The sequence below is a fragment of the Aureobasidium subglaciale genome, assembly GCF_000721755.1.
Source record: "Aureobasidium subglaciale EXF-2481 unplaced genomic scaffold scaffold_19, whole genome shotgun sequence".
NCBI classification, from domain to species: domain Eukaryota; kingdom Fungi; phylum Ascomycota; class Dothideomycetes; order Dothideales; family Saccotheciaceae; genus Aureobasidium; species Aureobasidium subglaciale.
In genome coordinates, this window is record NW_013566976.1 from 445,548 (window position 1) to 464,047 (window position 18,500).

At 51.5% G+C, this 18,500-nt stretch overlaps 7 protein-coding genes across 7 annotated transcripts; 4 read left to right on the plus strand and 3 right to left on the minus strand.

Moving 5' to 3' along the window:
• The first annotated feature begins 95 nt into the window (after window positions 1–95).
• AUEXF2481DRAFT_42668 (uncharacterized protein) lies at window positions 96–3,056 on the plus strand. Its single transcript, XM_013485930.1, has one exon. It carries the CDS (start codon window positions 471–473, stop codon window positions 2,808–2,810), a length of 2,340 nt encoding a protein of 779 aa, XP_013341384.1. The 5' UTR covers window positions 96–470; the 3' UTR covers window positions 2,811–3,056.
• Window positions 3,057–3,939: 883 nt separating this feature from the next.
• On the plus strand, window positions 3,940–4,954 carry AUEXF2481DRAFT_7329 (uncharacterized protein; the record flags this gene model as incomplete). Its single annotated transcript, XM_013485853.1, has 4 exons — window positions 3,940–3,978; window positions 4,031–4,320; window positions 4,371–4,444; window positions 4,494–4,954. The coding sequence occupies 4 exons, from the start codon at window positions 3,940–3,942 to the stop codon at window positions 4,952–4,954; spliced, it is 864 nt and encodes a 287-aa protein (XP_013341307.1).
• A 219-nt stretch (window positions 4,955–5,173) lies between these two features.
• AUEXF2481DRAFT_100176 (uncharacterized protein) lies at window positions 5,174–9,732 on the plus strand. Its single transcript, XM_013486020.1, has 2 exons — window positions 5,174–9,070; window positions 9,125–9,732. Exons 1-2 carry the CDS (start codon window positions 5,272–5,274, stop codon window positions 9,559–9,561), a joined length of 4,236 nt encoding a protein of 1,411 aa, XP_013341474.1. The 5' UTR covers window positions 5,174–5,271; the 3' UTR covers window positions 9,562–9,732.
• A 655-nt stretch (window positions 9,733–10,387) lies between these two features.
• On the minus strand, window positions 10,388–13,682 carry AUEXF2481DRAFT_68142 (uncharacterized protein; the record flags this gene model as incomplete). Its single annotated transcript, XM_013485959.1, has 2 exons — window positions 10,388–10,476; window positions 10,529–13,682. The coding sequence occupies 2 exons, from the start codon at window positions 13,680–13,682 to the stop codon at window positions 10,388–10,390; spliced, it is 3,243 nt and encodes a 1,080-aa protein (XP_013341413.1).
• Window positions 13,683–13,979: 297 nt separating this feature from the next.
• AUEXF2481DRAFT_42672 (uncharacterized protein) lies at window positions 13,980–15,260 on the minus strand. Its single transcript, XM_013485931.1, has one exon. The coding sequence runs from the start codon at window positions 15,195–15,197 to the stop codon at window positions 14,247–14,249; it is 951 nt and encodes a 316-aa protein (XP_013341385.1). The 5' UTR covers window positions 15,198–15,260; the 3' UTR covers window positions 13,980–14,246.
• A 70-nt stretch (window positions 15,261–15,330) lies between these two features.
• Window positions 15,331–16,433, plus strand: AUEXF2481DRAFT_367782 (uncharacterized protein). Its single transcript, XM_013486021.1, has one exon. It carries the CDS (start codon window positions 15,578–15,580, stop codon window positions 16,277–16,279), a length of 702 nt encoding a protein of 233 aa, XP_013341475.1. The 5' UTR covers window positions 15,331–15,577; the 3' UTR covers window positions 16,280–16,433.
• Window positions 16,434–16,823: 390 nt separating this feature from the next.
• Window positions 16,824–18,204, minus strand: AUEXF2481DRAFT_7334 (uncharacterized protein; the record flags this gene model as incomplete). Its single annotated transcript, XM_013485854.1, has 2 exons — window positions 16,824–17,893; window positions 17,943–18,204. 2 exons carry the CDS (start codon window positions 18,202–18,204, stop codon window positions 16,824–16,826), a joined length of 1,332 nt encoding a protein of 443 aa, XP_013341308.1.
• Between the last annotated feature and the right edge of the window lie 296 nt (window positions 18,205–18,500).

Consider the following 18,500-nt stretch of genomic DNA (forward strand, 5'->3'; position numbering starts at 1 on the left):
TGCCCGCATTTCGGCTGACTCAGCAACAACTCGCGCTACTCGGTCCATCATGAACCTCGACCATCCGAATAACGCTCTTCTCGACAGACAGCAGCCTAGGCAGACATCACTATGCTTTCAATCAGGTGTCGATTCCTGATCTTGGCTCCGCGAGATTAACCCTGGTAGGTTGAGATGGCATGGCTGTACGCTCGTCGTTTCCTGCAACTATAATTATCCGATGATTGGATACTCGCGTCGAATACTCCGCTATGATGGGTAATCCTTTCTCAACCGGCCATATCTTGTCTCCTACAACAATAGAGATCGATCTCCATAAACTTGTAGCGCCCGTAGACTATTGTTTCCAACATTACACTGACTCACCGACCATTTGCGGCTGACTAAGCCAAGACTTCTATACATCTAAATCTTTACAAAAAACTTCGTGTGTGCCATCAGCAACGACGAGAAGACGACACGCCTGTACTATGGTCGATTCAACCATGTTCACGGTAAGGCCTTCGCCTCCTACGACATCTCTAGATGGTGCATTTCGCGTGCATCTCACAGCGAAAGACCTTGATCTCCTAGGCTTGAAGCTGGGCGAACTTTGTACTCTGCATTCAAGCGACGGTCCTTCTGCGGTGGGCATTGCTTGGAGATCATTGGATACAAGTGTGAAGCCACAGCTTCATCCTGTTAAGCTATCTGAGGCTATACGCGACGCCTTTGGATTCAAGCTTGGAAGTCAGATCACTATCGAAAAAATCAACGCAAAAATCGCCCATGCGGATCGGGTTGTTGTAATTGATGTCTCGGATAACGACAAGATTGATCTTACTAAGGACGACAAAAGCTGGAAATGGCGTTGTGGAATGGCTCTCGGCAATGTTGAGGCGATCACGACCGGGGTTGCGTTCGAGGCCTCTTCTCGCAAGGGTCTGAGGAAGCGCTTCCTTATTGAGCATATCGAATCAAGCGAAACCAACAAAACGCCGGCTTTGTATCTGTTTGATGATAGGAGTCAGATCGTACTTCAAGATGAGGATTCAGCTGTAACTCCCGAAGCACCTCTGCCACGCTCGATTGCCGTGACAGCTGAGGGCATTGGTGGTTTGAACAAGCAGATCGAGTTGCTAAACAAGCGTCTGTCGCGTCTGATTGGTGACATCAGAGGCAAAAGACTACCACCCCAAGTCCAACGAAACGGCGGAATACTGCTCTATGGACCAGAAGGAACTGGAAAGACCTTACTACTCAACCACCTCACACAAGCCCCGTGGAAAAAGGTCATCAGAATTGACCAAAGTGCGCTCGCTGGGACGTCTAGCAAGAATCAACTTTCCGTACGAAACCTGTTTGCTGAGGCAGTAGCTCATCAACCTAGTCTGGTCATCATGGATAATCTCGAAGCAATCGCTGGCACGCAGCAACGCGACTCCATAGGCAATCTTGCCTCCGCACTGGTCGCTGAACTTGATAGGCTACGAAACACTACCGTTCTGGTAGTGGCTGCTGCACACAATCCTAATGATATCGACAAATCTCTGCGTACGCCTGGACGTCTTCGTTACGAGATCGAGATACCCATACCAGATATGAAAGCACGTATCCAAATCCTCAAGGTCATGCAGGGGGAGACGGGTACTGACGAGCTCGCCGAGGTCATTGGAGAGCGCACCCATGGTTTTGTCGGACAGGATCTTGAGGCCTTGTTCAATAACGCTCTGGAACACGCCCTTGACAGACACCAGGAAACAACTACCAATTGGCTTCCTATTCAACGCACAGCCGATGATGACGCCTCACAACGAACCTTGGTCAATAGCATGCAGAATTGCAGCATCGTCGACAGACCGAGGACTGCCGAGACGGACGACACTGATGATGGCGAACTTCAAGTGACCATTGCAGACTACGAAAAGGCATTGCTAGAAGTCCGCCCTACTGCAATGCGCGAGATCTTCCTCGAAACTCCTAAGGTTCTATGGTCTGATATTGGAGGTTCGGGCGATGTTAAGAAGACTCTAAATGAGGTTGTCGAGTGGCCCCTCAGGTACGAACAGCACATGCAAGCCTTGAGCTTGACACCTCAAAAGGGTATCCTCTTCTATGGTCCTCCTGGTTGTTCCAAGACTTTGACCGCAAAGGCTGTGGCGACTGAGTCGGGCCTCAATTTCATCGCCGTGAAGGGTGCTGAGCTGACGTCTATGTACGTTGGTGAATCTGAGCGCTCGGTACGCGAGGTGTTCCGTAAGGCTCGTGCTGCTGCTCCTAGCATCATCTTCTTTGACGAAATTGATTCTATTGGCTCAGAGCGCGATTCGGCAGGCACGAAGGGCTTGAATGTGCTGACCACCCTGCTCAATGAAATGGATGGTATTGAGAGCTTGAAAGGCGTCCTTGTGCTTGCTGCCACCAACAAGCCTGAGATTCTTGATCCTGCATTGTTGCGCCCTGGTCGTTTTGACAGTTTGATCTACATTGCTCCGCCGTCGCAGAGTGCTCGTAAAGAGATCTTGCGCATTCGTACACGCAGCGTACCCCTCGCCGATGATGTCAATATCGATGATATGGCTGTACGTACGGAGGGCTTTTCAGGCGCAGAAATCGTCGAGATTTGCCTCAATGCGTGCCGCGCAGCTATGCGAAGAAGGGTGGAAATTGTTACGACCCATGAGCCGGTTGACGCTCTCGAGAGCGAGCAGTTGATGAAAGTATCAAAGGATGACTTTGAAATTGCTTTGTCGACTGCCGTACGCAGGATTACACCGGAGATGACTGAAGGTTATGAGCAGTGGCGCGACGGGCTTACCAAGAAGCTGTAGTGGGCAAGAAATGTCGGCGCTGAGTGTATCGTGGCTAGTCAGACAGTATGCAAACATCAATGCTATGGTTCGCTCTCTTCACTCCCAGCTCTGATAAGTGATCGTATACCAGCTATCGAAAGACACAGTTCCAAGCTAAGCTGCCGGCCGATGAGAGCGAGCAATCACGGGCTCTCTGCTGGTAGTGTCTTGATCCTGATCTTCGCTCTACCTCTCGATAACTCGCCTATCTCATAGCTCTTGACGGGCAAAGACAGAGAGACAACAGGCTATGAAAGATGGTACAGCTTGTTCAGTAATCAAGTAAGTGGCGGTCGGAGCGGCTTATCAGCTCGAGCTGAGCCTGACTTCATGCTGCCAGCTAACAAAACGTGCGTGCAGGATGAAGTACCTTTCGGAGCAGCCACCGAATTGCAAGGCCGTTTGCTGATCGAGGTGTCAGCTGAAGAAGAAGCATTTCGGCGGGATATCCAAACTCTTGAAAGCAGTTACCCGAATGAGATGGAAGTGCGAGGTCATACGCCAAGCGATACTAATAATACTATACCGAATACAAAATGAATCTCCTTGTGGTTAACCCATCAATCGGGAGCGCGCCAGACACCACAGGCCCGGAAATGCGTGCCTCAACTTAGGCGAGAATATCGAATGATCACACTCTACTGGAATGCACAAAAACGTAGCCCTCGCTAATATCTCCCCGTGTTATCATTCTCACATGATGAAAGTCTCGGTCATCGATCTGTCTGGAAACTTGTCACAATGCCTCCATGTAGCATGTGCATCTGCTGGCGTGGTACAATGAGCGTAGGTAGCGGAAGAAGGATGCCCCGCGGCAGCTGCGTTGAACGCACGCCAACAACGAGCAGAGGGAGGAAGCTCCGACATGCTCAAATGAGAGAATGGTTGTGATAGAAGAAATGACTACCTTTGAGAGATTGCGGCACGTAACGATAGGTTCAGAATATATAACTAATCAGTAACACAGCATGATCCAGGTCTTGGGTTCCCTTTTTTTGAAGCTTGCTGTAGAATATTGACAATCACATTCGCCATTGTTATCAAGCTTGCCCTTCACCATTGTAAAGCTCAAGATTTCGTTGTGATGTACGTCAAGGATACCGCCGCCATGTCTCGTAGTTCAGAGAGCCGGGACAATGTGGCTCTAGTGAGTTTTGCAAGATTGTGGTACGTCTGCTTGGAACTGACAAGGTGAACAGCTCTTCAGGGACAATTTCACAATAACGACATGGCTGGCGATCGGGGCTCTACTGCAGTCCATTGTATTCTTAGCAGTCGGTCGCACAGCGTTCGTACCGGCTGCCTTCGTACTGCTTTGTCGCGTAGCGGACGCATATGCCGTAAAGACTGGTCTGAAGCACAACCACTACCTCGACGGCGTCATCCAAGAACACTATTCTGCGCAGTTGCCTGGAGAGACGGACGGTGATATGGAGACACCAGCAGACTCGGATATCTGCGTGTTCATCATTGGATCGAAAGTCAACCAGTATGTCGAGTACATCTAGCTGCAAGCCGCAGTGCTAACCATTCCCATAGCCCTTTTGGACTGCTTGCACCAGGCTACAAAGAGTTGGGCCAACAGTTTACGAGTATGGTCCAAGAGATCAAAGGTAAGCAGATTCAATGCATTGGGCAGTCTAGCACTCACCAGCATATTAGATGAGGCCGAGCGACACGGATTCTTAGGCTCACGAAGCCTCGTTGGCGCCGAGTCAGCGACAAACAACGAGACAGTAACGATCATGTACTTCAAATCATCCGAGTCTGTCCAGGCATACGCGACATGGCCACTTCATCGCAAGTCATTGACCTGGTGGGCCAAGCATGCGGCTCAGTACCCACATGTGGGCATCTTCCACGAGCTCTATCAAGTCCGGAAGAAGAACTATGAGACGGTGTACGCGCATGTGAAGCCAATGCTGGCAGGAGCTACTCAACACAAGGTGGAGTCGATGCTCCCAGATAAGACAGGAGAAGAGACCATTTGGAGAACTTCGTTGGTGTACTCAAAGGGCGTGCTCAGAACAAGTCTTGGGCGCATGGGTAGACTGCCTGGTAGTTTCGACAGGAGCAAGCTGGAAGTGAATGATGACGAAAAGGTAGAAGTTTTGACGGTATGATGGTAGTAATGCTGGATATGATGGTACAGGAGGCTCAGATAGACATCAAAAGATACGTGCATTTCCAAGAATGATCGAATCAGTCGATGTGAGATGAGGAAGGAGCAAGTGATGCGGAGGAGAGAAATGGTAGAAGCTCTCGACGCGCCGACGTCAACGGACTTGGCGTGTTTCTGGGGGTGTCGATTTCAAGAAGTTTCAATTCCGAGAGCAACAAACGCGACAGCTTAAATACTACTTTGTTCGACATCTTTGGGCCTCTGCAAGTGTATAGAAAGGGTCGCATCTGGATATAGAATGAGATAATCGCGACAAAGATGGCCGACGTACATGCAAACAGCCGCCCGACGGTAGACGACTTGACTGGCGACAACCAATATGCCCAGCTGGCGCGCAAGCACTGGCTAAACAAGACCAAGCAGCCCAAAGTACAGCGCGATGTCATTGAGAAGGAGCTTTGGACACCATTGGAGCAAGAAGACTTTACATCGCTGCTGTTGCTGGAACAATTGCAGCTCCTGGAGTTGTACCTATGGCCTGGATATACCGACGACGCCTCGAATCACCACGTTCAACTGCTGGCTATGATCGTCAATATGAAGCGCCGTGAAGGTCTCGCTGTCTGGGACTGCTTCCACCAACAATCAGAGAACTTCTCGTCGCTGTTCCGTCGCGTACTGTCCATGACCATCGACACATCCATCCCGACCACCCTCCGAACACACCTCCTTACCTTCATCATCATCGCCTACCAATCGCTCGATAGCGGCATTGTCAGGAAGGAATGCGCACCACTCGTCAACATCGCTGTTTGGCACAACCTCCACACTGAGGAAGCAAGAGATGCACACTTGGAGAGAGCCGTACAACTTCAAAAGGCTTGGAGAGCGGCAAACAAGAGATACGATGGCTCAGATGCTCCCACTCAGGCTCGCATACGTTTCGAGAGGTCATGGCTGTATACTCTGATCCTGGACTTCTTCGATCGCCTGTACGATACGACTGCCAAATCTCGCGCCGATAACGTCCTTTACTGCGAACGCTTTATCGAACTGCTGTCCGACCTGCAAAGTCAGCTGCCCACCAGAAGATTTGTCAACACTCTGCTGCAAGATCTCAACATTTTATCCGTCATCAAGCTATCTCCCATGTACGCGGATGAGGACAATGCTCTCTTGCGCGACCTTTACAACCTGCTCCAACATTACACAACCTTCCCAATTGAAGATCACAGTGGCCGACAGTACACTCCTCTCGAATTCGATCAGCAACACCATGCCGCTTTGACGAGATTGCAGAGAGTCTCCTTCAAACATTTCCAGGACAAGTTAAGGATTCTGGTTTTGGCCAACTTTGCCTCACTAGCAACGAGGGAGGATCTGCAAAGCCATTTGGCTTCTTTATCCGACGATGAAGTCACTGAATTATGCCGTCTGCTCGGCTTCCGGACCGACTATCCTAGTTCGAGTCTCGTCACGCGCGACCGTACCTTCTACATGGAAGTCTTACTTTCTGCTCATGAGAGCTTACCCATGTATCAGCAGATGATGCAGAATATGGCTGTGGTTCCTACCGAAGATGCCATCTACGACTCTGCCTTTGTTCGCAATGAGAGCTACAACGGAACTAGACCCCTGGCTATTCCTAAGCTGAATCTGCAGTATCTGACTATGGGAGATTTCTTGTGGAGATCGTTCGTGTTGTACAGAGCGGAAGCCTTTTATCAGATCCGCAAGGACATTGAAGATACTGTCAAGAGGCTGCAACCGAGAAAGGCTGGACCCGCTACAAAGTTTGACGGCTTCTCAAAGATGGCCATCCCTATTACGAGACCTGCCGTCATTGATGTCGCACCTGCCAAAGTTTCAGAGCTTCACCCTTCGAAAGTCGAGGTGGAAGTGACGCTTGATGTTGGTCGATTGGGTCCCAACATCCGCAGAGAGTGGGAGACACTACGATCAGGTGATATCGTTTTCTTGGTATCTGTTCAGGTTGGAGATACGACATCAGTCTTCAGCAACGGCGGGTCCGAATCAGCCGATGTAGCAGAGAGGCACGGTGTCAAGCATGTCCGTTCTGCGGAAGTGATTCAAGTACAGGATGAGAACGGTCGCATGTTACGTGATCAATCACAAGCTCAAACCAATGGTGGAGCTTCAAGAGGTGGCCGTCAGCGAAGACTCCTACTTCGACTTGACCCGGTGGCATATCAACAAGATAAGGAGCGCACAGACAAGGGCAGGCCGGATATCCTTGAAAGCATCAACCTTCTTGTACGACGCCAAGGACGTGAGAATAACTTCAAGCCTATCTTGGACTCTATCAAGCACTTGGCGCTGTCTGATGTCCCAGCTCCTCAGTGGTTGCAGGAGGTGTTCCTAGGCTACAGCGATCCAGCTGCTGCAACCTACCAGCGTCTACCAAACAGACTGAACTCGATCGACTACCGAGACACATTCCTTGACTGGCAGCATCTGGTTGAGTCCTTGCCTGGAAATACTGTAGAGCCAGACGAAAAGCTCAACTCAAGCTTCCCACCACCATATGTTCTAGAGATTTCGGCAGCGCCACCCCCAGAGGCCAGACCGAGTAAGAGACGCAAACGTGAGCAGATCGAAGCCGCACCTGCGCCTGCCGTGGAGGCTGTCAAGGTCGGAACTTACAAGCCCGCCAATCCAGGACCCTACCCTGTGGATGCCCCCAGGCTGAATGGTGTTCGCTTCACACCGACACAAATTGAGGCCATCACATCTGGAACTCAGCCAGGTTTGACCGTCATCGTTGGTCCCCCTGGAACTGGCAAGACCGATGTCGCAACCCAAATTATCAACAACATCTATCACAACTTCCCCGAGCAACGCACACTGCTTGTTGCTCACAGCAATCAAGCCCTCAATCAACTCTTCCAGAAGATCACAGCTCTGGATATCGACGAGCGTCATCTTCTCAGACTCGGACACGGCGAGGAAGAACTCGAGACAGAAGCCAGCTATAGCAAGCATGGTCGTGTCGAATCCTTCATGGAGAATGCCGCTCTATATTTGCACGAGGTTACTCGATTGGCCGCAAGTATTGGCGCTCCTGGTGCTCATGGAAGCACTTGCGAGACTGCCGATTACTTCAACCAAGTCTACGTCAAGCCAGTCTGGACAAAATACTGGGACACTGTGACTGCGGGTGCAGAGTCCCAACAGATCATCGACTCCTTCCCTTTCCACGCCTACTTCTCCAACGCCCCGCAACCCCTCTTCCCTGCAACTGCCTCTCGCGATGAACTCGTCGATATTGCTTCAGGCTGCAACAACCATCTCCAACACATCTTCGCTTCTCTCGCCGACACCCGTCCCTTCGAAATCCTCCGTACTGCTCGTGACAAGGCAAACTACCTTCTCATCAAGGAAGCTCGTATCATCGCAATGACATCCACACATGCCGCCATGCGCCGTCAAGAAATCGCCGACTTGGGCTTCCGATATGACAATATCATCATGGAAGAAGCGGCTCAAGTTACCGAGATCGAGAATTTCATCCCTCTCGCGTTGCAGAAGCCTCGTGATGGTGAGATGAAATTGCAACGTGTGGTATTGGTCGGTGATCACCTTCAAAACAGCCCTATCGTGCAAAATCTGGCCTTCCGTCAATATGCCAACTTGGAGCAGAGTTTGTTCTTGCGATTGGTGAGATTGGGTGTACCTACTATTACTCTTGATCAACAAGGTCGCGCAAGACCTTCTCTTGCTGAACTTTATAAGTGGAGATACCCTAGCTTAGGCAACCTTCCGCTGGTGACATCTACACCGCAGTTCCTGCAGGCCAATGCAGGTTTTGCCTACGATTACCAATTCATCGATGTTCCAGAGTACAAGGGTAGAGGCGAGACCGAGCCATCACCGCATTTCATCCAGAACTTGGGAGAGGCTGAGTATGCAGTCGCCATCTACATGTACATGAGACTGCTCGGCTACCCAGCAGAGAGAATCAGTATCTTGACTACTTACGCCGGTCAGCGCGCGCTGGTCAGAGATGTACTTAAGCATCGTTGTCAAAACAACCGTATGTTTGGTCTTCCTGGCAAAGTCAGCACGGTGGACAAGTACCAGGGCGAGCAAAATGATTGTAAGTGAACTTTGCTTCTTTTAAGCTCTTCGCAAACGCTAACATGACAAACAGACATCATTCTCTCACTCACACGTACATCACGACCTGGCTACCTCCGCGATATCCGCCGTCTAACCGTCGCACTCTCCCGTGCCCGTCTAGGCCTCTACATCCTCGGTCGCAGAAGTGTCTTCAGCAGCACTCCTGATCTCGCCACAGCATTTTCCTCTCTCCTCGCCCGTCCCGCAGCTCTCACACTTTCGACAGGAGAAATGTTCCCCGCCCAACGTAGTGTAGAAGAGACTGGCAATACGGCGGAAATGGAAGGTGTAGAACATCTGGGTCAATATGTGTTCGAGATGACAAAGGCAAAGGTTGAAGCTATCAAGAAGGGTGAAGGACAGTTGCCGCCGGTCAGCGGTGTACAGGATGCTGAGATGGAGGATGAGGAGGAGGTTTATGCCGAGGATGAGGGAATGGCTGAGGAGGATGATGTTGAGATGATGTAAATTATTTGACCAGACATGTCTGACCTGGATTGATAAATATCAAAAGTCTTCTGGACATGAACAACATGTAGGATAGATGTGATTGCAAGTGTACTGGCATGGCCCTGTCGAAGCGGCTAGCTTCTACACGGTCCAGGGTTTTCCATATTGCACGTCATTTTATGGTCACGGTTGTGGTACAGTCATACTGACAAAACCCACAGCGAATAGCACTTATGATACGTCGTTATAGCTCGGCTAAGCAGCTACAGTTGTGGTCATCTCCACAGCCTCGTGTGAGCAATTCATCCATCTCATCATGCTCTTTGGCAGGTATCTCACAGAGCAAACAAATCTCGCGCCATCCTTCGGAATTCACATCATCGGTCATCAATGGGCGTCGTGATCAGCGTGCGTGAAGACAACGTCGCCTTGAGAGTAAGAGCGTCGATCCACACCTTCGCTCCTCATCATGGTGCCAGTTAAACGTGTCCGGTGAGGATGGTCTGTTGGTTTCTTTGATGCTCATTCCTGCTTTGCGGCCCTGAACGACACTCACAGAACACATGAACACATGAAGAAAAAGAAAATCAAAGTCAGTCCGGATTCGAATCATCTGTGAAAGGAGAACAACGCCTTCCCCATAAGTTTTTCCACTACTCAAAAGAAAAAGAAAGCATTCGCTGCCTCGTTGAAGATGCCATAAAGTTCGTGAAAAGCAGAAGAAAACGCCGTCCATATGCAAAAAAGAAAAGTCGCCATGACCGTGTGTTAAGGTCAGGCACATGAGGTCGTTGAAGACCTATCGCTGTAGAGGAGAAAACAACAAAGTTTTTGGAGAAAGTGATTAGGTAGGCATGGGTGCGGCGGCACCAGTCATGTCTTCAAAAGTCTCGGCGGGTGCACAGGTACAGAAAAGGTTCATGTCACCGTATGCTACACTCAGTCAGCTGTAGTTCAATGAATCGATCATGCGATGTAAACTTACCGTCATCAAGTCTGGTAACACTGGGCCAGAATTTCTTCTCCTTAAGATATGATAGGGGGTACGCTGCAGTCTCACGGCTGTAAGATCTCGACTCCCAGTCAGAGGTGACAACATCCTTGACAGTATGAGGTGCCATCTTGAGCACGTTGCCGTCTCTGGGCTGCTTGCCGTCCTCAACCGATTTGATCTCCTTGCGGATGGAGATGAGCGCGTCACAGAAACGATCCAGCTCTTCCTTGCTCTCTGACTCGGTAGGCTCAATCATCAGAGTGTTTGCGACGGGCCAACTCATTGTCGGTGCGTGGAAGCCATAGTCTTGAAGACGCTTGGCGACATCAATTGCTTCAATGCCAGCAGTCTCCTTGAACTTGCGGATGTCGAGGATGAATTCGTGTGCACAACGTCCGTTTTCATTGGTGTAGAGGATGGGGTAGTGAGGACGAAGGCGAGAAAGGATGTAGTTGGCGTTCAACAAAGTGATCTTGGTGGCGTGGGTCAAACCGCGAGCGCCCATCATCTTCACATATGCCCAACTGATGGGCAGAATGCTGGCACTCCCCCAAGGTGCGCCACTGATAGGAGCAATAGCTTGAGAACCACCAGTCTTGACCAACGGGTGACCGGGGAGGAAAGGTGAGAGATGCTCTGCAACACCAATAGGACCGACACCAGGACCACCGCCACCGTGAGGAATACAGAAGGTCTTGTGAAGGTTGAGATGGCAGACATCAGCGCCGATCTCACCAGGTGAACACAGTCCAATCTGTGCGTTCATGTTTGCGCCATCCATGTAGACCTGACCACCGTTCTTGTGTACCAGATCACAAGCTTCCTTGACCTTAGGCTCGAACACACCGAAAGTGCTAGGATATGTAATCATGATGGCACCAAGCTCTTCCTTGTGCTTCTCGCACTTGGCCTTGAGGTCTGCCATGTCCAAGTTTCCAGTACCAGCCTCGCACTTGATTGTCACTACGCGCATACCTACCATAGCAGCACTAGCGGGGTTGGTGCCATGAGCAGACACGGGGATCAGACAGATGTCGCGCTTCTTGCCAGGCTGTTGCTCAAGGTACTTGCGAATAACGCGAAGACCGGTGAACTCACCCTGAGCACCAGAGTTGGGCTGCAATGAGACAGAATGGAAGCCAGTGATCTCAGCTAGATCAGCTTCCAGTTCATCAATCAAGGTCTTGTATCCCTTGGTCTGCTCCGTAGGAGCGAAGGGGTGGATGTTCGAGAACTCTGGCCAAGTGATGGGAATCATCTCGGTGGTGGCGTTGAGCTTCATGGTACATGATCCGAGGGGGATCATAGAGTGGACAAGCGAAAGATCCTTGGATTGCAAGTGATGAATGTAGCGGAGGATGTTGGTCTCGGAGTGATGAGTGTTGAAGACTGGGTGAGTCAGGAAAGGTGTCTTTCTGCGGAGGGCGGCAGGGACGTGAGAAGCGGCATCGTCTGCAGAGAGACCAACATCCTTGACAAGAGCGTCGACGGTAAGCTTAGAAGACGACTTGGCAGCACCAGAGAGCAAGTCAATGATGGCTTGAATGTCCTCCTTCTCTACGGTCTCGTCCAGAGTGACACCAATACGGCTCTCATCGACCACTCTCAAGTTGGTCTTGTACTCTTGCTCGGCCAACTTGGCAAAGTCACTAGCCTTGCCAGCGATAGCACCTCCGGAAAGGACAACAGTGTCGAACAAGGGACCATTGGTCTCGATTGTGTATCCGGCCTGCTTAGCGGCCTCAGCAACGACACGCGTAGAGTTGATGACTCTGTGAGCAATGTTCTTCAGGCCCTCGGGTCCGTGGTAGACAGCATACATGGCACTCATGTTGGCCAACAAGGCCTGAGCTGTGCAGATGTTGCTGGTGGCCTTCTCACGACGAATGTGCTGCTCGCGAGTTTGAAGAGCCAGACGAGCTGCCTTGTCGCCCAGTCTGTCCTTGGAGAGACCGATCAGACGACCGGGAATCTTGCGCTTGTGCTGTTCACTGCAAGCGAAGAATGCGGCATGAGGACCACCAAATCCGAATGGTACGCCAAATCTCTGAGCGTTTCCGAAAGCCACGTCCGCACCGAACTCACCTGGAGGAGTGAGAACAGTAAGAGCCAGCAGGTCGGTGGCCACACTGAAAGTTGCCTTCAGCTTGTGAACCTTCTCGGATAAGTTCTTGAAGTCCTGAACACCACCGAGGGTATCAGGGTATTGCCCCAGAACACCGACCAGGTCTTCGCCAATCTCTTCCACTCTCTTGCTTCCATCCTTGAGAATATCGTCAACCTCGATCTTGACACCAAAGCCCTCAGCGCGAGATGCGAGAACAGCGATGGTCTGAGGGTGGCAAAGGTGGGAGACGAGGAACACCTTGTTGGGTCGCTTCTGGCGTGCTGAGGGAAGAGCGTTGATTGAAAGAGTCATGGCTTCAGCAGCGGCAGTCGACTCATCGAGGACGGAAGCATTGGAGATGGGCAGACCGGTAAGATCACAGACCATGGTCTGAAAGTTGAGCAGCGACTCCAGTCTTCCCTGACTGATCTCAGGTTGGTATGGAGTGTAACTTGTGTACCAGCCGGGGTTCTCGAGGACGTTTCTCTTGATGACTTCTGGCACGCGGGTGCCTGCATAGCCGCATCCAATGTAACTTCTCACAAGCTTGTTTCCGCTGGCAATCTCTCGGAGTCTTTCGATCAACTGACTCTCCGAGAAGCCTTCTGTACTCGTCTCTTTGCCGGGCTGGCCCTTGCTGTCCTGGGTGGCAGGTCCCTCGATCTTCAGGTCGCGGGACGACAGAATGTCTGCAGGCAGGACCTGGGTTACGAACTCGTCCAGGGACTTTGCGGGTGGGTCCAAGGCTTTGAGCATCTCGATTGTGTCGTCAGACCCGGGACCGATGTGTCTGCGGGCAAAGGTGTCCAGAGGCGCAAACAGGGTGGACTGAGCATTGCCGCCGCTGGTGGATTCGGTCTCGGCAGCGGTGCTCGAGTAGAATGGTCTGAACTGCACAGGGCGCACATTCTTGCTGGACTGAAGAAGTTGTCTTCTGGCAGACAGGTTGAGGCATCGCCTGCTTGTCAAGGAGGAGACAGTGCCTCGGGACAACGAAGTAGACCGAAGCCCTGCGGCTGCGACCAGTGATTGTTGCATGTCGGACTTGACCAGGTCAGACTGGTATTCCTGTCAAGAATATGAAAAGGACAGTGTCTCTCACCTGTCAAACAGAAGAGCCGGAGGATTAATCGTCGTTGGAGGAATGACCGTGGTAACGCGAGCTCTCGGCTTAAGCGTCCTTCACCCGAGTGGTTTTGGCGCGAAAGATCAAAGGAACAAACAATACGAGTGACAAGGATACAGAAGAAAGTGAAGGAGTCATTGAAGTCTGCAGACCAACTTTTTTGCAAGTCACTCTCGCCAAACGGCACCACATGCAGGAACTTGAGCCACCTTACTTTCTTGGTGCTCCTTCAGATAAGAACTCTAATGGGTGAATGTGGTAGGGCGTACGACTCGTTCGCCGGCGAACGGGCCGAAAAGTGGATATCCTGCGCTTAGCCGTGCACGATAACGAGGGGTCCGGGGGACAATTTACTCGATCATTTTACCCTCGAAAGGAAGACCGGCGCGAAGGAATACGATGGTCTGGAAAAGAACAAATCGTATTGCGCAGAGATGGGTATTCGAAGACTACAGCAAACAAAGAAAAGACGGTTCCTAAGAGGAAGCCATGTAGTTGCCAATCAGAGGGATATGGCTGTACAGCCCATCGTATTCTCTGCCAACCCACCCACCTACGGCACCACCGCGACCCACGATGCCCATACCGCCTGCCAACCAGAGCGCACTAACGACAGCACTGAGACCGTTGACCGCGTACCACCTTCTCTTTCTAAGGACTTGACCTTCGGGGCCTCCCTGCGTGACTTGCGATGGTGTCCAATTGAGCCACTTTGCCCAGCCCCAGACAGAGTGCCAGACTCCAACAGCGATGAGGGCACTGAAGCCAATGAAAGACACGGCGGGATGTTTAGCAAAGCCGTGTGAGACGTAGCCAAGATTGATGCTGCTCGAGCCACCCTCGTACCACAGGGGAATGATCCGGTTGACGAATGAATGACCAAAGACGAGTGGTACCAGAGCATAGCCCAGTGCACTCGTGCCCGACAGCTTTGGCCATGCGATCATTCGTCTGTCTGTCCTGTTCTCTGCGCCATATCTCTTGAGGTTCTGCTTGCGACGATAGAGACGGAGGGCGACACCGCTGCCAATGTGGGCAAGTAAAGGCAGGACGACAATGAAGGGCTCGGCGATGGGCGATTGGTAGTATGGGCGAGTAAGCAACAGGTAGCGCTCGGAATTTGCGACTGAGCGAGTGGCAAGCGGGATGAGGGCCGTGTTTGCGACATGGAAGGCAGTAAAGACGGAGAAGGCGTAACTCGAGTACTTGTGGATACGAGTGAGGTACCAGACGGGCGAATGCGCATCCAGACCTAGGGTAGAGGTGCGCTGGGCGGGCTTGATTACTTCATCTTCGAGGGGTGACTCCTCTCCGGTTGCGGGAAAGTACGAGTCCTTGACGTCTTGAGGAAACTCGTCTTCGATGGGCGACGGTTCGAGTTCTTGCAAGGAAAGCTCCCGCTCGAGGTCGTTGGCGTGAGTATTCATCTGTTTTGAATGCCTAATGCCGAACAACACGTCGAGATTGCCCACGAATCAGCGTCGCACATGTGATTGCTTACCTGATTGTCATCTTATCTGCCAAGCCATCGGCGGATCTATCCATGCACGCGCTTCGTGAGCTTTGACTCGCGCTGGACAATCTGCTGCTTTCGCTTTCTTGATCATACTGCACGACACCAATCATTCACCATGGGCCCGGTATTTCGGAATCACTACCTTGGATGCGCAGCGCTAACATGAATACAGAGATCAACAGTACTGCCTAGCGCACAGGTATACCGCCTTATCGTCTACCACATCGACCCACCCTAACCCAAACACAGACCGAAAGCGCTCGCGAGTTGCGCCGCAACTTCTACTGCGACATGTGCAGTAAAGGCTACGGCCGTATCACAGACTTCGAAGCCCACGAGAACAGCTATGACCATCAGCATCGCAAGCGCATGAAGGAGCTGAAGCAAATCACTCGCAATCCCACAGCCGCCGTACGCAACTCACGCACGGAGAAGAAACGGACAGAGAATTCCGAGATGATTAGTCTGAATCTGAACAAAGCCTCGAAGGCAGATGGAGTGAAGAGAGGCTTCAGAGATATCGGTGGTGACAAGGACACAACTCAAGATACGCGGACGACGACAGCAGCGACCGTGCCCGACGTTGTTATGAAGGACGCTCCGGTCAGAGAGCAAGCCGAGGTAGAAGCACCGCTCCGATGGGATGATCTCACACGGCTATCATCTATACTGGATCCAGCGACTCTGCCCGCCGAGTGGCAGCAAGAAGCCCCTAGCGCTACCCAGGCATGCTTCTCCCACATGGCCGACGCAGAGAAGCAGAGAGCATACTTCGACGATGATGAAGACATACTGGATGAACTCGGCATCGCCGACGACGAATGGCATGCCGATGAGGAAATCCTCCCCAACGAGATCGACATTGACCAAGACTGGGAGGACTTTATGCAATCAGACGATTGGAAGAAACATAAGAACTCGACCGAACAAGCGCGGAAAGAGAAGCTCAACCTAGCTTGGAAACAAAGGAGAGCTCTATACCAGTCGGTTTGATTTGTTGAGACTAGGTCACTTGGGTTGGAAGTTGGTTGCATAAGCGCTGGAGTTATCTGACGGAGGAGAACTTGGAATGGCATTCGGTATGGTGTTCGGTGTCGATGGCGAGTCACTCTCTTCAATCACAATTGTTTAACCAAAATCTTGTCTTGAGCATCGTTTGGCGTTCATGCATCGCTCTGGATGGCTGCCGTGCATTTGCATACTACCATTCCTAGAGGGAGAGGTCTCATGTACAGAACATTTGGCTCCTTCATGTTTACAAGCTTCTGGAGACTTGACAACGTAGCCCAAGGCTCGTCCGCATGAGCCATCAACTATCGACCATTCATGAAGGCGAAGTTTTCGTGTGTCGCAATGTAGAGAGTCTTTTTGGATCGACTGGGGTTTCGTCAAGAGAGGGTGAATTCCAAGGTCCTATCAGATACGACTTGCACATGACGGTTACTCTGGACCGCTACAGATTAACGAAAGGGCTGAGAGGGATGCTAGGATAGCTAGTAATGTGATTTTGAGTTGGATATTACAATAAATAGCACTTCTATGCGCTTTCTGTGGTAGGGTCCAGCAGGGCTTTCTGCTCCAAGCGCTGAGCGGCTTCATCTGAGCTAGGGTCCCGGACCTTGAGCTGTAGCACATCGACAGGCTCGGCACGATTCTCGTCCACGAAACCAGGAGTCTTGCGCTTGGGTCTGAGGTTGGTTCTCTGCTTGACAGGGTAGAAGTAGGCACCCTTTTCCAAGCGAACACCATCATCGTCGTGCAGAGCAAGAGCAACGGTATCACCATAGGCATTGTCTGCGTCACCTGCTTGCTGATAGGTCTCGTATTCACGAACGCGCTGGAACATGAAGCAGCCCTCACCATCGGCCTCGTTGTCATACAGGGACTGGTCGTCGTTCTGTGCGTCATTGGGATTGAACTTGCGCTTGATGCCGCGTACTGAACTCTCGTTTTCTGCCAAGAACAAATCGTAATCCCATTCGGCAAGCGGCTTTGGCATGGTTGGGTCGGCTTTGTGGGCAGCTATGCGGTCTTCGTGCAAGGCGAGGTCTGCGCCGAGTGGTCGCAACACAGCTGTGTCGAGACGCTGGTCGTAGGAGTCTGATGTAGCGACAGGGTTTGTGCTGAACTTGACGATCTGGTAGTCGCCTGTCAAGGGCAGAGCATCCATATCGGGGAGAAGAGGGTATGCATCCAGGAGAGTAAGATTGGGGTTGGAGGGGTGTTTCGGCTTATTCCAAGCACTTCTGTCGGCTTCGGTAATGGGAGCGCCACGAATGTTTGTCGATGAATCTTGACCAGTATAGGCATCCTCGGGGTAAGCCAGGTCGAAGCCCTTGACAAGCGATCTGATAATGTTGATGGGGTCGTCGCGATTGAGAGCCTGCGTCTTACGGCGTTTGGGATCGTTTCGTACGCGCAACAGATCCTTGGATGTGCTCGATTCGAAGCGTTGTACTGCGGCGGCATTGGACGAGATGTACTCGGTTCTGCGAAGGAAACTGACACCAGAGTTCATTGCGGTCGGTTTGCCGAGTGCTGATAGTGGCTTGAGCAGTGCTCGGTCCTTAGGGTGGAGCGACGGCAGTGGATCTTGGGCCATGATGGCTGGGAGATATCAGCTTCAGTGTAATCGCCCCAGTCTTGTATAACATACCACTCTCATCCCCATCAAAGACACCTGGCAGACCGACCAGGTCAATGGGCATTCCAAGCTCGGCATCGGCCTCGATGTTCAGGGGTTGCTCTCTTGCAAGCTTGAGAGCATACGAAGCTGATGTGTAGTTGTTCGAAGCAAGACCGGTTCCAGGGATATCGAGAAGCTTTGGCGGGTTGGGCGGCGGTGGTAGTGTGTTGGAGTATCGGATGCGCGCAATGTAATCCTGATGATAGACGCGTTCTGAGCGTCCGGAAGCCATGTTGGAAGAATCGCTCTCGCCGTGCACTTGTGTGTGGCGTATATGGAGCGGGTCGAGGTAGCTAAGGTGAAGCTCAAGTAGATTCGTTTAACTTCGCTTTGCGACTGTGATGGAAGTTGCTATGCGCCGACCTGGAGGAATCGCGACCGTTCCAAGCGTGAATCTTATGCAACGCCAAGCTACTTCACTGTTCTGTCATATGCACATGCATAAATTTGTCTTTAATATTTCTTCGAGAGATGAACAGCTATTGCACTTTGTAGAAGTAGGTTTTTGTTATCTGCCAATTATTATGC

Coding starts and splice junctions, on each gene's coding strand:
- AUEXF2481DRAFT_100176 (XM_013486020.1), top strand. CDS start 5,272: ATGGCCGACGTACATGCAAACAGCCGCCCGACGGTAGACGACTTGACT. Junction 9,071..9,124: donor CCAGGGCGAGCAAAATGATT/GTAAGTGAACTT, acceptor CATGACAAACAG/ACATCATTCTCTCACTCACA.
- AUEXF2481DRAFT_42672 (XM_013485931.1), bottom strand. CDS start 15,197: ATGAATACTCACGCCAACGACCTCGAGCGGGAGCTTTCCTTGCAAGAA.
- AUEXF2481DRAFT_367782 (XM_013486021.1), top strand. CDS start 15,578: ATGTGCAGTAAAGGCTACGGCCGTATCACAGACTTCGAAGCCCACGAG.
- AUEXF2481DRAFT_42668 (XM_013485930.1), top strand. CDS start 471: ATGGTCGATTCAACCATGTTCACGGTAAGGCCTTCGCCTCCTACGACA.